At 47.0% G+C, this 16,972-nt stretch overlaps 1 protein-coding gene across 1 annotated transcript in view; it reads left to right on the top strand.

The window, feature by feature from the left end:
• The window catches only part of Atox1 (antioxidant 1 copper chaperone), an 18,936-nt gene extending 14,216 nt beyond the window's left edge, over window positions 1-4,720 (top strand). The window contains exons 3-4 of the mRNA XM_031353578.1: window positions 701-869; window positions 4,582-4,720. Of these exons, the coding sequence (XP_031209438.1) occupies window positions 701-825 (125 nt within the window). The 3' untranslated portion in view covers window positions 826-869; window positions 4,582-4,720. The remainder of the gene's footprint in view (window positions 1-700; window positions 870-4,581) is intronic.
• Window positions 4,721-16,972: the final 12,252 nt, after the last annotated feature.

Here is a 16,972-nt window from a genome sequence, read left to right as displayed (position 1 = left end):
CTTAAAATATGTTTTTCAATGTTAACAAATTCAGATAAATTGAAATCATGTATCTTTTCTCATCATAATGCACTTAAAGTTAAAAAAAGAAAAAAGAAAAACACATAGATAAAAATAAGTAAATTCCAGGCTGAGAAGACTGGTTAAGTGGTTAAGACCTAGCACCCACATCTGGCGCCTCACAACCACTTACAACTCCAGACCCTACACCTCTGGCCTACAGGGCACCTCCACTCATATGAACATACTCACACACAGGCTCAAACATAAACATAATTTTTAAAATGTTTGAAATAAGATTATAAAGAAAGGGAAGGAAGGAGGGCTCCGTGTTGCTAAACTGGGAGGTTAGCATGGGCATAGATAGGAAAGGGAGGTAGTGGTGATGGCAGGATTGCAGGGAGGGAGGAGAGGAGAAAACTCACTCTCGGGCTGAGGAAAGAGTTTAGGAGTGGAGTGTTCGCCTGGTACTTGAGGCTTTGGACTCAAGCCCCATCACCCAAACTCCTTACACGCAGAGAAGAGCCTGCAGCAGAGCTGCCACGCTCACAGTACCTAAAACAGAGAGAGCTCGCTGCTCCCTGGCTCCACGAGAGAAGCCTGGTGTTACAGGAATAATGAAGGAGGCCGACCTCTTTGTTTCAGTGAGTGGAAGGATTTTGCTTCCCCCTCCCACATCCCAGTTTGCTTCTTCCTGCAGGAGTGGAGTTCAACATTGACTTGCCCAACAAGAAGGTCTGCATCGAGTCTGAGCACAGCTCAGACACCCTGCTGGCAACGCTCAACAAAACAGGAAAGGCTGTTTCCTACCTTGGCCCCAAGTAGCCAGGACCTGGGCGAGTCCTTCCGGATATAAACTGAAGAGGCAGGTGGGTGAGGCCCCGGCCATTGTTGCACAAGCCTGTTGCTTCTCCTGGGGTCCCTCATCTGAAAGGCTTGAGCCGAGAAGCAGTTCAGATTGTAATTTCTTTGGGGGTTGGAATCTTTGCCTAAATTCACCCAGAGGGCATCTGTAATAGAAAAACTCCAGACCTTCTTACCACTCCGTTGGCACTCTCTAGTTTTGGAGCACACTGCAACTGGGGCTCCCAGTTTTGATTTGAGGTGCTCAGACTGAACTTGGGATTCTTGAGAGAGGTAGGAGGTTACCCTAATGTGTTCAGCCCACTGCCTCACTCTGGAAGCACATCATCATTGACCACTACAAGAGGCCTTGAAGGCCTCCTGGGAGCAGACAGAACTCCAGGTTATGTTCCCAGAGTCCCGTGGGACTTGAAGCACCTTGTTTGGTCAGCGTGGTTTAAGTTTAGAGTATATGACCCTTCTGAAATGGTGAGCCTCCTACTTTGGTGAAGTGACTGTCCCTTCACAGTAGACACCTGTGTCCCAAGCCTCTGTCACTCCTGTGCATGAGTTCATGCTCACCCTGCCTTTCCTTTCACTTGGAGCCGGATGTGCCACCAGCCCAGCCTGGTGCAGAGTCAATGACCCATCTAAACTGTCTTCCTTCGGAGTTATGGGTTCTGGGGAGGCAGGAAGTGGACCGGTACCAGTGCCCTTTCATCAGGAAGCCTGCCTACCAAGCAGTTTTCATTGTGTCCAGCACCCTCACCTCCTCTACAGCGTGTCTGACGCATGAGTTACTACAGTCACTTTGGTGGTTTGTGCCCTCTTTGGAACTGAGAACATGAGGCCTGGTGAATGCAAGTGACCTGACCAGAACCCCATGCAGGTGGGTGACAGAGGAGGGAATGAGGCAGGCAGTCTGTGCAAATGTGTAAATGATATCGCTGATGAGGGCCCCTGGCCGAGACCAGCTGTAATAACTGGGGGTAGGAGATTCCCCTTTGAGTAGAGCATCCTCCTTAATGTGAACATTTAGAACTTAGGCCATGTGTTCTGTGTATATGGTACATTCCAGCAAATTAAAAAGTGAAGATGATCAAAAAAACCAAAAAATGATCCAGTTCACAGGAGGCTAAAGCAGGAGAGGAGAACCAGGAAGCCAAGGCTAACCTGGATTAGATAGAGAGACCCTGTCTCAAAAATTACATTTAAAAATAACAAAAGATGGTTCAGCAGGTTGAGGGTGCCTACTACCAAGCCTGACAACCTGGAGTTCAATCTCCAGGACCCATGTGGTGGAAGGAGAGAACTGAATCCCTCAAGTTGTCTTCTGCCCTCTACACACGCACATTCAACACACACAACACACACAATTTAAATAAATAGGTAAATAGAAGTTATTGCTTCCCCGTCCTTTTATGGCCCTGGATTTGGTCCATGTCCAGGAATGAGCCAGCATGGAGTCTGGGGTTTAGCTCTGCTCTCGTTCAGACTGTGACTTGGACATGCTTGGTGTGCCTGAGATTAAGTCTGTGAAGGAGACACACCCCTCCGTTCTGCCCCGTTGCCTTTCCTGGTCCCTGTGCAGACTCCAGGCTCCTTAAGGTTTGTCTTCCACAAACAGCTTTGGACCTGCGCATCCAGCATGCTCCAGAATCCCTGGGGTTTATCGGTTGGGTGAGTGGGTGGGACACTCGCCTCCATCTCTTCCAAACAACCTTACTGTGTTTCCGACCTCTATGTAAAGGTTTTCTTTATTTTTAAAAAAATCATTTTTGAAATAGAGCCTCCCCGTATAGCCCAGGCCATCTGGAAGGGTCAACAATCCTTCTGCCCTAACTCCTCAAATGCTGTGATTACAGGGGTGACCTCCCCCAGGTAATCTCCCAGGTGAGGTTGTATATGAGGTCCAGGAAGATGGCTGAGTGGGCAAAGGCACCTTGTGTGCAGGCCTGGCGACCTGCATTTGGTCTCCAGAACCCTCCTGTCCTCGGACCTTCACACACATGACATGCATACAACACCATTCTAATGAAAATCTGTATTTAGCACACACCTTTAATCGCAGCTGAGAGAGGCAAGTGAATCTCTGAGTTCAAGGCCAGCCTGGTCTACATTGTTAGTTCCAGCACAGCCAGGGCCACATAGAGAAGCCCTGTCTCAAACAGACAAACAAACCAAAAAAAAAAAACCCCACAAAAACAAAACAAAAAGGGCTTGTTTAATTTTGAAAAAAAAAAAAAAAGGTTGTGTTTGATAAGCATGGTCTCTGCAGAAGGCCTGGGAGGAAGGAAGAACAGCCCTGTAACAGGAGCAAGCGCCTGCTGATGGCAGTGCAGCCCTTCGAGCTTTGTTATCAAGATGAAAATGCAGTTTGCCGTGTTGTGTTCATGGGCGCCATTCATAAGCATTGTATGCATTCGTGGTGGAACACAACCACATCAGTACCTACTTCAGAACATTTTCTTCTTTAAAAAAAAAAGAAATACTTTTTGGTTTGGTTTGGTTTGGTTTGGTTTTTTGAGACAGGGTTTCTCTGTATAGCACTGGCTGTCTGGCTATCTGTCCTGGAACTCACTCTGTAGCCCAGGCTGGCCTTGAACTCAGAAATCTGCCTGCCTCCCAAGTGCTGGGATTAAAGGCGTGCGCCACCACTACCCAGCTTAAAGATTTATTTATTTATTATATGTAAGACTGTAGCTGTCTTCAGACACTCCAGAAGAGGGAGTCAGATCTCGTTACAGATGGTTGTGAGTCACAATGTGGTTGCTGGGATTTGAACTCAGGACCTTTGGAAGAATAGTCGGTGCTCTTAACCACTGAGCCATGTCACCAGTCCCAGATCATTTTCATTATCTGAGAAAAACACCACATCCATCAGCAGTGGTTCCCTGTTCACCCCCACTACTTCCCCTGATCATACCAGTCTGCTTGCTTCCTGCCATTCTAGGGGAGCCTGGATATTTCATGGTACAGTGTCTTTGTTTGCTTGTTCATTTGAGATAGGGTCTCATGTAGCCCAGGCTAACTCTGAACTCAAGATTTAGTGAAAATGATCTTGAGTTTTCTGATCATCCCTATCTCCACCTCCCCAGGCTGGGATAGCAGGCATGCCTCACCTTCATCATGCCTGTTTTGTTAGGTTCATTTGCTGGGATTTTTTTTTTTTTTTTTTTTTTTTTTTTTTTTTTTTTTTTTTTGTTCTTTTTTTCAGGGTTTCTTTGTGTAGCCTTTGGAGTCCTAGAACTCCCTCTGTATGTAGACCTGAAACTCACAGAGATTCCCTCTTGCCTATGCCTCCCCAGTGCTGGGATTAAAGGAGTGGACTACCACCTCCTGGCATATTATTATTATTATTATTATTATTATTATTATTATTATTATTATTATTATTATTATCGATTTCATGTAGCTCAGGCTGGCCTTGATACTGATTCTCCTGCTTTTATATCCAGTGTTGGTATTAAAGAAGTTGGCCAAACCCAGTTCCCTTGCTTTTTAGTCTGGGAGGTGTCAAACTTGTATAAGCTCTGTATGGGAAGAGTCGGCTCCTGCGTCTCACCCAGGCCCAAAGTTCCATGTCTGGTTACTTTGTAACAGACTCTAACAATACAAAGATTCACCTTTGCAGATAGGAGTCACCAGATACAGAGAGGCTGCAACAGACTGAAATGCAATCCTTCCCACTCGCAGTAGATGGCGCCATTGATCCGTCTTATTTTCCCTTTCTCCTAGGCTGTTGATCTGGTCTCCCCCGCAGATCTGAACACCAACTGCTCAGTCCAGCTCAGCCATGGAATTCCTGCCCAGACAGGCCTTCCCTGTTGGCTCCCTGCGAGTTTCCATCCAATAAAGTCAAGCTGCATTTGTTGATGAAGTGTCTGTTGTGTCTTCTTGGTACTGCTAGCGCATCCTCAAGCTGCTGCTGTGCTTGCCTATGTTGCTAGGGCCTCCCACTCAAGGTCACGTGCCCATCACATGCCCATTCTCTGCGGTGTGATCTTGAGCAGCCCACTGCCCTCTCTGGGCCTCTCTATAATGGGAATCATTGGGCCAGATCAGTGATTTTCTTTCTTCTCACTACATAGACTCTGTATTTGAAAAGCTACCAAATGGCTTGGCGGTGGTGGCACATGCCTTTAATCCCAGCACTTGGGAGGCAGAGGCAGGCGGATTTCTGAGTTCAAGGCCAGCCTGGTCTACAGAGTGAGTTCCAGGACAGCCAGGGCTATACAGAGAAACCCTGTCTGGAGAAAAAAAAAAAGAAAGAGAGAAGAAAGAGGAAACTCTGAAGTAGTTAGAAAAACAGGAAGCCACTGTGAAGCCTGGCTACTCTGGTAGGGTTTGGGCTCCAGCACCTCCCAGCTGGTTTACTTAAGCTCTCAGTGTTCAAGGTCTGAGAGAGAATGGTGTCTTCAGAAAATGATTGTGACACTTACAGGGACCCAATGAGCCATTTGTTTTGTTTTGTTTTGTTTTTTTCGAGACAGGGTTTCTCTGTGTAGCCCTGGCTGTCCTGGAACTCACTCTGTAGACCAGGCTGGCCTCGAACTCAGAAATCCGCCTGCCTCTGCCTCCCAAGTGCTGGGATTAAAGGCGTGCGCCACCACAGCCCAGCCAAATGAGCCATTTAGTGTGAGCTATTTGAAGTAAAGATAGTCCCCAGCATCCACTACTCACTAACATTTCCATTTTTCATGGATCACAGATGGAGGACCGGTAAGTCGTCCCCCTCAAAGATCACCACTGCCTTTACAGAGCTGCTTGGCAAAGCAAGGCAGTGTTTAGTCTGTGTAGCTTTTGTTTTGTCTTGTTTTTTTAAGACAGTTTCTCTTTGCAGCCCTGGCTGTCCTGGAATTGGCTCTGCAAACCAGGCTGACGTCAAACTCAGATCCTCCTGCCTCTGCTCCTGAGTTTTGGAATTAAAGGCGTGTGTCACCACTTTTTAAAAGTTTGTGTAGCTTTCAGAAAGAACCCATGTGTATGAGGTATTACATTGCTGCCAAACTGGGAACCTGAGAGATGGCCCAGTTAGATCCCAAGGCCATGAGGGGATACACTTGGTGTCTGGGCTGCTTTTGAACAGATTTCATCTTGACTGGATCATGGGGGAAACTGATGATCCAGACAGTCACTGCCTCTTAACCTAGGCTGGGGTCAGGGAACTGGAAAGGAGATGCTAGAGCCACCTCCCAAATGAGTTTTCTGCCCATTTACACTGAAAACCAGAATTCCATTTTCCCATGCCAGGAGGAAGCCATGTGACTGTCAGCAACTGTCTGCTGTGCATCGGAAGTTTATATAAAGTGTCCGTCGTCCTGTGTTTGTGAGGTAGGGCATCACTATGTGGCTAACTCTGTAAAAGCACCTGCTTCTGCCTCCCGAGTGCTTGGATTAGTGGCGTGTGCCACCATGAGTAAGTGTGTGTATCCACAAGTGTATGCCGCGTGCGTCTGGGTACCTGAGGAGACTAGAAGTGGACATTAGTCCTCTTGGAGCTAGAGTTACAGACAGTGGTAAAGGTGGATCCTCTGGCATTTACTGGGCACTCAACCCTGCTGGGCCTGGGACGAGATCAGCTCTGCCCTTGGCCAGCCATGCCTTGGGACTAGGCAGCTCATCTCTCCCAGTGGAAGTTTCTTCATCTGGATAATCACAGACCCTTCACTCCAGGGAACCTGGGAGCCAAAACAGACATTCTTTCACTTTGAGGAGAAGTGCTAGTGTAAAGGTGGAGAAACACACCTGTGACCCAGCCCTCTGTCAGTGAAGGCAAGAGGACCTGGAGCTCAAGGCCAGCCTTAGCTGCAGAGACTTTGAGGCTAGCTTGAGCTGCACAAGATCCCCAGTCAATCAACTGCCAACAAAACAAGTCTAGAGTCAATTATGCCTTTGTGGTCCCTTAGGAGCACAGGGCTTCTTCCTAAGGCTCCTGGTAGGTGTTTTCTGACCACTAGGTAGCAGTGTTCTTTGGATTTGGTCCTTCTGAAGGAATTCTAAGGGTCCTCGCTCAATTTGATAATTCCCAACCAACTGGAATAGTAAAAGAGGCAGTGGTCTGTCCCCTGAGAAGCCCGCAGCCCTCAATGCACCACTAACTCAAGCCTAGGGCATTTCTAATGGAGTAGGCAGCCTGGACCAGCTTACCTCCAAAAGGAAACTGTCCCCAAGCTTAATATCTCCTGTCTTCTTCAAGTCTCTTCCTCTTGCTCTTCCTCCTCCTCATTTAAGGCAAGGTCTCCTACTGAACTTGGAGCTGATGACTCCAGCTAGTGTCTAGCCACTGAGCCCCAGTGAGCCCTCACCTCAGCCCAAGTCTTTGATTTGGTTTGGATTTTCTTTTTTCTTTCTTTCTTTCTTTCTTTCTTTTTTTTTTTTGGACAGGGTATTACAATGCAGATGGTCTCAAGTATCCTCAGTTGCTGCTATTTAAGATTTATATTATAGCCAGGTGTTGATAGCTGACACCTTTAATCCCAGCACTCAGGAGGCAGAGGCAGGCAGATCTCTGAGTTCAAAGCCAGCCTGGTCTATAGAGCGAGTTCCAGGACAGCCAGGGCTACACAGAGAAATCCTATCTTGAAACCTGCTCCCTACAAAAACAAAAAAAAACAAAAACAAAAACATTTATTTTTAAGTGTTGTCTGTGTCTGTATGTCTGTGGATATTGCTATGAGTGCAGGTCTCCTTAGAAGCCTATCTGTCTGTCTGTCTACTGATATGTGCCATGAGAACAGGTTGCCTTGGAAACTAGTTGCATTGGATCCCTTGGAGCTGGAGTTAAAGTGAGTCAGTTGTGAGCCACCTGATGTGGGTACTGGGAATTGAACTCAAATCCTTTGAAAGAACAATGTGATCTTAACCACTGAGCCATTTCTCCAGCCCCTGTTTATTTCATTTTTGAGACACAATCAAGGCACACTGTGTAGTCAAGGATGACCTTGAATTTCTGGACTTCCTGCCTCCACCTCGCAAGTGCCCTCCACCTCGCAAGTGCTGGTATTGCTAACATGTACCACCATGCCTGGTTTATGCAATGGTGGGGATCAAACCTAGAATGTTGTGCATGCCAATCTAACCCCAGCCCAGTTTCCAGATTTTCAAAGTGCTCGATGTTTCTACAAAGTTTCCTCAAGGACATAGGAGGACTCATGTAGAGCAGACCTTTCCAATGTGGTGCACCCACAACATGCAAGACAAAGCGGCTTTACTCATCTGTGTTGTTGATCTTAACCACCAAACCAGGGCCTTGAACATGCTAAACAAGCAAGCACTCCGTCACATATCTGCTTCCCCAGCCCTGTTTGTGTATGTGTGTGGATGTGTTGCTTCTATATGCAGTTATGCATACCTGTGAGGACATGAGGCCAGAGGAGGATGGCAGGCATCCTGCTGTATCACCTTATGCTTTATTCCCTTGAGACAGAGTCTAGACTAAGGCTGCATCCAGCAAGCCTGCACTACTCTGTCTGCACCTCTCATAGCACTAAGGTTACAAATGCATGCAGCCACACCTGGCTTTTTATGTGGGTGCTGGGATCCGAACTCAGGTCCTCATGCTCGTATAGCAAGCACTCTTACCCATAGAACCATCACTCTAGCCCTGATTGTTTGCCTTTTTTTTTTATTTTAGATTTATTTATTTATTTTATATATGTGAGTACATTGTCGCTGTCAACAGACACTCCAGAAGAGGGCATTAGATCCTATTACAGATGGTTGTGAGCCGCCATGTGGTTACTGGGAACTGAACTCCTCTGGAAGAGCAGTCAGTGCTCTTAACCACTGAGCCATCTCTCCAGCCCCACATTATTTGCCTTTGTTTGTTTGTTTGTTTTGTTTTGTTTTGTTTGAGACGGGGTTTCCCTGTATAGCCCTGGCTGTCCTGGAACTCACTCTGTAGGCCAGGCTGGCCTCAAACTCAGAAATCCACCCCCCCAAGTGGATTAAAGTGCTGGGCTTAAAGGCGTGCGCCACCACTGCCCGGCTGATTGTTTGCCTTTTAAGGGAGAATCTCACTATGTAGCCCAGGCTGGCCTCTCATCTCAACATCCTCCCACGTCGTCTTCCCCAGTGCTGGGATTATAGACATGTGCCACTGTAATCAGATTTAGTTCAGTTTTAATGGCCTGGACTTCCACCTGTAGCCTGCTGTGTTCTGGACTTCAGCACCCATATCCTTCCCCTGGTACTGGGTTAACTGCAGCCTGTGGAAGGCGATGATTTCTTTGGTGAAACTCGGTTTCCTCATCTATACCATGGCAGTCACCGTGGTAGCTCCTGTGGCAGTGATGATTACCCACAATTCTCCACAGTGCCAGGATTATTCTACAAAGGAGAATGTTGTCTTTCAGTTGGAAAACTGAAGGTTGCTAAGAGAGAGACTGTGAGAAGGGACCAGTGGAGCCTAGAGGGATGTGCCCATGCCACGTGGGAGGGGTCAGTTGCTTGGGCCACTGCCCTCTTTATGGCATCTCCTTTAATTAGTGCCATCTCTTACACAGTCCCAGTGTGTTATTTCTTGGGAGTGTCTGTCAGGGCTAGTTTTAGAATTCTGTGTGTTTTTGGTGGCCCTGTGTCCACTTAGTTTATATAAATGAATCAAGTTTCTTTAATCTGCTACTTTAAACTTTACCATCAGTGTGTGTGTATAAGTGTGAGTGTTGTAAGTGTGAATGTGAGTGCATGAGTGTGTGTGTGCATGTATTCCATGTGTGTGAGCATATGAGTATGTTTGTGAAAAAGAGTGTGTGTGACTGTGAGTACATGAATGTGTGTGAGTGTGTGTGTGTGTGTGTGTGTGTGTGTGTGTGTGTGTGAGAGCGAGAGTCTATATGAGATTATCGAGGTTGCTTGCAGTAGCACAGGTAAGGGTTATTTATAGGAGTGTAAATAGGTGTGGCTACACACTGAGTGAGTGCTACTCCCTCCTCCAATCACCATTAACCATCTGCTGTTCCTCATGGATCAGTGAGGTCTCCACCAGTGAGCTACACTCAGCCGTGTACTACCTGCTTTGAGTAAAGTAGGCAGGGTGTCAGAAATGGGGACAGTGGAGGTAGTCATATATCCCTGCTTCTGTTGAGTGGTCCCTCAGCCTTGGCTGGTGCGGTACCCCTGAGAATAGGGGTTTGGAACATTCACTCTGCTCTGGACAACTCAGGGAGCTTCCTGTGTGATGCCCACACTTACCTTCAGCCTTCCTCATGCCCAGGGCTAGGAAATGGTGTCACATGGGACATTAGCCTAGCTCTTTCCTGTAGTAGTGCCAGAAGGAGAGCCCTTTCTTTCTCCTCTGTCCCACCCTCTCCAGTTTCTGTCCCCCATGGACATTGGGGAACAGAATATCCCAAATCAGATAATCTTGAATTACAAAGAAAAAAGAAAGAAAAAAAAATGAAAAAGGGCCGGGCAGTGGTGGCACATGCCTTTAATCCCAGCACTTGGGAGGTAGAGGCAGGTGGATTTCTGAGTTCGAGGCCAGCCTGGTCTACAGAGTGAGTTCTAGGACAGACAGGGCTACACAAAAACCTGAGGCCAGCCTGGTCTACAGAGTGAGTTCTAGGACAGACAGGGCTACACAAAAACCTGAGGCCAGCCTGGTCTACAGAGTGAGTTCCAGGACAGCCGGAGCTACACAAAAACCTGTCTCAAAAAACAAACAGACAAGAAAGGAAGGAAGGAAGGAAGGAAGGAAGGAAGGAAGGAAGGAAGGAAGGAAGGAAGAAAGGAGGAAGGAAAGAAAGAAGAAGGAATTACAAAGGGGCCTCTGGGCAATATTCTTTCTTTCTTTTTTTTTTCTTTTTCTTTTTCTTTTTTTTTTTTTTTTTTTTTTTTTTTTTTTTTTTTTTTTTTTTGGTTTTTTGAGACAGGGTTTCTCTGTGTAGCCCTGGCTGTCCTGGAACTCACTCTGTAGACCAGGCTGGCCTCGAACTCAGAAATCCGCCTGCCTCTGCCTCCCAAGTGCTGGGATTAAAGGCATGCGCCACCACTGCCCGGCAATATTCTTTCTTGATGCCGTTGTTTGTTTGTGTGTGACAGAATCTCAAGTACTCCATGCTGGCCTTGAATTCACTTTGTAGCTGAGGAACCTTGAACTTCTGATCCTACTGCTCCCCCCCACCCCCAGAATGCTGGAATTACACTTGTGTACCACCTCGCCCAGCCTTCTGGATGCCTTTTGGATAAGGGAAGCTGAGAAAAGGAAGGTGGGAGAGCCCGTGGGAGACTGGGCCACACTGATCCTACCCCAGCTTATACAGTCCTGATGTAGCTGGGCAAGGACGCTCTGAATCCGGAAGAATGGCGGATACACAAGAACGGGCCATGGTGGGAGTTTGATGTCTAGCCTTAGCCTGGCACTGTGGCTCCAGGGGAAGCGGATCACCCCACAGTCTCCAGCCTGGTAAGTATCCACCAGAATCTGGGCCTCACGCTTGAGAACACATTCCCCCCATCTTTCCACTGTTCAAGATCACTGACACCTCACTCTGGGCCTGGCTCCTCCTCTACCCTCAGTCCAGGCTCCATTTTGAAATAGTCCTTCCAGAGGCAGCTGCTTGTGACCACATGGCTTCCGTTTTACCTAAACAGAAGCTGTGGTCCCTATGCATGCCCAGTAATTAGAGGGCCAGAAAGCCAAAGATGGCAAAGGATGGCAGGAAGGAGAGGCAGGAGGACTAGGAGATGAGCGGCCTGGAACCCTCAGAATGCCACATCCCTTGGTAGGACTGAGACCTTCCCAATGCCACCTCAGCTTCATTGATCAATGCTGCAGATCAAACCTCCTGTGGTGGCAGGCCTCCTGGACCTGGGCATAGCTGAACTGAACCCTGTAGCTTCCCCGGTCTGGTCTGCCTTCTTGATCTCTCAGCTCCGATCGGGGTGTTTGACACAGGATCTTATGTAGCTCAGGCTAGCCTGGAATTTCCTAGCCTCCTACCTCCAGTGTTTCTGATCATAGACATGCATTATCACATCCAGTTTATATGGTACTGGAGGTGAACCCCAGGTCTTCAGGCACGTTGGGCAAGCACTCTTCCAGCTGAGCCACACCCCCAGCCCTCACTCCTCACATTTCAAGTGTTTCCTCTTACACTGAAGTAATGTCTCCTTATGCTTCCCAGGTTGGGTTTGAACTCCAAACCCTCCTGCCCTCACCATCCTAGTCTGGGGTCAGAGGTGCTCACTACAATATCAGCTCTCTTGTCAGTTTTTTTATTTTCCACTTTCGAAGAACACTGGCCAAGTATTTTATTTTATTTATTTATTTTTGACACTTTGAATGCTTTTTATTGCTCACCAGTTATGGAACACGCATGTGAAAGTCTTAGTGTACACAGACACTTTCAATTCATTTGGGTGAATAGCAAGACCGTGGTTGACGGGTTGTAGGTCAAGGCTACAATTTGCTGTTTTCAAAAGCAGCCAGATGGTCTGCCAAAGCAGCCCTAGCAGTCTGTGTCAGAAGAGCATCATTTTATCTCACAGCTCTGAGGATGCTGGGAATCAAACCAGAGTTTTCCAAAAGCACTTTTACCTGCTTCAGCCTCCTGAACTCCATTTTAATTTGAGAGCTTCAGAGGAGTAGTTTGTATCGTTATCGCTTGGTTTTGTAGCAGACTGGGATGAGGTCAGAAGAGGTAGCAGCATGACTCTGTAAGAAGGTATTTGAGGGTTTCAGTTCCAGACTCAAGTTTGCCACAATGTGTGTGTGTGTGTGTGTGTGTGTGTGTGTGTGTGTGTGTGTGTGTGTTTTGGTGGGGTAGGAGTGGGGCGCAGGGAATTACCTTGGACAACTTATTTGGATAATCTTGGCTTCTCTTTTATCCACTTGTAAAACAAGGCCATTCTGCAACATATTCTCTAAGATTGACCCTTGCACCACGATGATCCAAGTTCCATCAATGAAGTCACAAGGAGATATGCCTTCCCCAATTCCAGTCACTAAGAGAAGTAGGAAATGACTCCAGGTGTCTGGGCTTCCAGGCCTAGCTTCCTGCCCTTCTCTCATGTATGGCCCAGGGCTAGTGTGCAGGTCCCTGGGGAGGAACTGCGGTTCCCCTGTGGGTGGTCATGTTCATTCCGCTAATGGATCTCCAGAGTCTATCCTTGCCAGAGGGAGGACCCCGAAGACAGCTCCTTCCCGCCTAGGCCCTCTGGACTTCTTGTGCACAGCAAAGGGGCTTTCAGCATGGACTCTTAGCTTAAGCATTTGTTTTGAACTTTTGAGTTTTTGGCCTCTGGGAGAGGCCTGCAGAGAGGAAGCTGTGAACTGACAGCAGACAACTTAAGCCTCATCTGCCTGCCAGATTCACCCAAGCTCTGGGGATTTTCTTTTTTTCTTTTTCTTTTTCCCGGGGTGGGGGGGATGGAGATGGAGAGGGAGACAGGAGAGAGGTTGGAGGAAGAAGGGGAGGAGAAAGAGGAGGAAGAAGAGGAGAAGATGAAGATAGCAGGCCAAGTATTTTACAAGCTGTCCACGAGCATGGTTGACTAACATTCTCCCTGGGTTATACTGGAGCTGGGAGAGGTCAAGCACCTCCTTACTTCTTTACTGTACTGTCTCAGAGGGGCCTGTGTCATATGGCTTGGCAATGGCCATATTACCTAAGGGCATTAAGATTGACTGCTGGTACCCTCCCTGTAAAATGGTTGCTTTTCTCTTCTCTCTCTCTCTCTCTCTCTCTCTCTCTCTTTCTCTCTCTTGCTTTATTTATTTATTTTTTCCAAAGACAGGTTTTTCTCTGTGTATCTCTGGCCATCCTGGAACTTGCTTTGTAGACCAGGCTAGCCTCGAATTCAGAGATCCATTTGCCTCTGCCTCCCATGTGCTAGGACTAAAGGCTCATTTTTTCTCTTCCACCCTCAGCTCTTATAATAGTCATCTACCTGTCCAATCTCACTCAAGGGGGGTTGAGAAATGAGCTCCCCTTCCCCGAGGTGGGGGAGGGGGGTCCCTACACCTTACTTGAAATACATTGTTTGAAGAGTTTAAGTTTGTCCTCTCATGCCTGCTTGAATGGCTGCATGGCATTGAATTATGATTTGTCTCACCAGCCAACCAGTCTATTGCAGTCAGTGAGCTCCGGTGTCAGTGAGAGACCAGGTCTCTAAAAAAACGAGTGGGATGTTAACCATGGTGGTGCACACCTTAATCCCAGCACTTGGGAAGCTGAAGTAGAGGATCAAGAGTTCGAGGCCAGCCTGGGCTATGTAGGGAGACCCCCCAACTCAAAATAAATGAACATGGAGCTGGAGAGACGGCTCAGTAGCTATGAATATAAAGCTCTTATAGAGGATCCGAGCTTGGTCCCATTATCTATGGTGGGAGGCTTGTAATGGCCTGTAACCTCAACTCCAAAGGATTTGAAACCTCTGGCCACCTGAGCACATATGTGAACATAACCTACACACATACAGATAATTAAAATTAAAAATAAACTTTAAAAACAAGCACACACACACCCCTCCCAAGTGTGCCACTGGTTCATATATACTTGGGACTACTGGCTTATTAACATGGGCCGAAATTAGAAGTCTTTTGCCTATTCTCTCCAAAGCAAAGTGTCAGGTTAGGTATGTTGGATCGTGTCTTTAATCCCAGCACTTGAAGACGGAAGTTGGTGGGTCTCTGTGAATTCAAGGCCAGTCTGGTCTACCTAATGAATTCTAGGCCTGCTTGGAATACAGAATAAGACCCTGCCGCAAAGGAACAAAATTAAGTTAAATTAAAACATGAAGTTCTGGTTTCTATTAAAGGTGGCACTTGTCTCTGTGTCTGGGATTTTCCCAGGTTTAACATTTAACATTCCAAACCTTAAAGCCCAAGAGACCTTCGAGTTTGGAATAAAACAGAATCTTTGGTGGCCACATTTAAATATAAACACTTGAGGAGTTTAAGTAAAACGAGCAGTCACCCTGGCCTTTGCTCAAAAATGGAACTGTGATGTGAATAGTGTCCATAGAAAATGAAGACTTTCTCCCCAGAACATTTGCTGTTATTGTTGGGATATGACTTGAGCTTTTAGGTGACTGGACAGTATTCAGCCCTGTAACTTCACCATCGTTTTATTTAACCTGGTCCCCACAGATGGAAATTTACTTTCTTTCCAATATTTGGCTATAATTAACAAGTCTGCCATAAACATCCGTATTTATCTGTTCTGTAAACTGGCAAACGCTGGGTAATCATTTGTTTTGAAAACACGGTTTTTCCTGCTAAAAAAAAACGAAACCTCGGGGACTCTCTTTTCCTTCAGGGGGACCAGGGATGAGTTAATATAGGTTCCCAGCCAAGGACCTGGGAAGGTAGCCCAGACAGGGCAGAGGGAGGCATCCTGGGGGTTGGGGGGGTGGTGTGTGCAGCCTCCTGCTGTGGTTCCCAGCAGGGAGAAGGTTGTTTATCAAGACGGGTGGGAGAGGAGCTGGCCAGACATGGAGGGGTCCAGTCCTGGCTGGGGCAGGACAGAGAGACTGGGGCCATTCAGCCCAGCTCTAAAAGGAGCAGAAACGGGCAGGAAAAACAAGTCCAAACACACACTGGGTGGCTGCTAGCTGGCCCAGCCTCTTGGTACACCAAGTCCATCGATGCCAGGCAATGGGACCCAGCCAGTTCTTCCCTGGGAATCCACCCCAGACTGGGCAGGTCTCAGTCAGCTCCACAGTTGCTTCCTGAGGCTATAAGGCATGGATTCTTACAGAATTGGGGATAGTTCAGTACTTTTCCAGACAGATGGGCATCCTGGGCCAGGAAGGTGATTTTCCAGCTGTTTGTGTGCTGTGCCTGTGTGGATACATCCTTCCCTACTTCAGGAGTGGCAGGAACACTAATCCATTTGTTCTGTGCCCAGTGACGTTGGTATGACACAAGGCCTCGGTCTCAAAAAGAAAAAAAAAAAAAGAAGAAGAAGTTTGAGAAATGTCAGACCTTTCAAATCAAGCAGAACTGTAACACTGCACATAGCGGCCCATGCCTATAACCCCAGCACTTGGGAGGCAAAGGCAGGAAGATCAGAAGTTCAAAATTATCCCCAGCTCTATATAGTGAGTTCAAGGCCAGCTTGGGTCATATGAGATCCTACGCCCCATCCCCTCCAAAAGGTCTAGAATTGTGGGAACTCCTTATAAGCTTCCTTCCTTTCTTTCTTTCTTTCTTTCTTTCTTTCTTTCTTTCTTTCTTTCTTTCTTTCTTTCTTTAATTTTATGTGTATGAGTGTTTTGCCTGCATGTATGTCTGTGCCTACAGAACACAGAAGAAGGCATCAGATCCCCTGAAACTGGAGTTGCAGACGGTTGTGAGTTGCCATGAGGATGCTAAGAATCAAACCAAGGTCCTATGGAAGAGCAGTGTTCTTAACCAGTGAGCTATCTCTCCAGTGCCTTTCATAAGGTTTCTAAATGGAAACTCAAGGGGAAATTGAGGCAGATTGAGATTAAATAATATTAGGAGAGTTATTAATACCATAGGCAATATGGCTGAGATTTGGAAGCAAGTTCAAGCCCACAGGAGTTTCATGCCATGCAGTTGATTAGAAGTCCCTTGCAGTCAGGATATTTCCAACTCCTAGGCATCAGGAGATAGGAGAGATTGAGCCCTTTAGTTAATTTCTGCCCTCCAGGACAGATGGGACTGGTCACCTGTATGTAGCCTTTGACTGAATAAACTTCCTTTGGAGAAGTTAGGATTGCAAACTCACAGCCACAGTGGGGTGCCTTCAAGCAGCTTCGAGGGCCAGAAGAGAAAGAGTCCCTGAGAGTCACTCCTAACCCAAACCTAACAATCAAACACATCCAACACCTAACTTCACCAAGTGTGGTGGCTCATACTTGTAATCCCAGGACACAGGGCAGCTTGCAGGGCAGCTCAAAGGGCAGAAACATGAGAGTAAGGTCAGGGTTAGAAGCCTAGCCTGAGCTTCATGAGACCCAGTCTTAAAACAACAGCAATGGGCTGCAGAGATGGCTTAGCAGGTAAGAGAACTGACTGTTCTTCCAAAGGTCATGAGTTCAATTCCCAGCATTCACATGGTGGCTCACAACCATCTGTAATTGGATCTAATACCCTCTTCTGGTATGTCTGAAGACAGTGACAGTGTACTCACATGCATAAAATAAATAAATAAAT

The sequence above is a fragment of the Mastomys coucha genome, unplaced genomic scaffold (assembly GCF_008632895.1).
Source record: "Mastomys coucha isolate ucsf_1 unplaced genomic scaffold, UCSF_Mcou_1 pScaffold5, whole genome shotgun sequence".
Lineage (NCBI taxonomy): Eukaryota > Metazoa > Chordata > Mammalia > Rodentia > Muridae > Mastomys > Mastomys coucha.
This window is presented reverse-complemented; position numbering and strand designations above follow the sequence as displayed.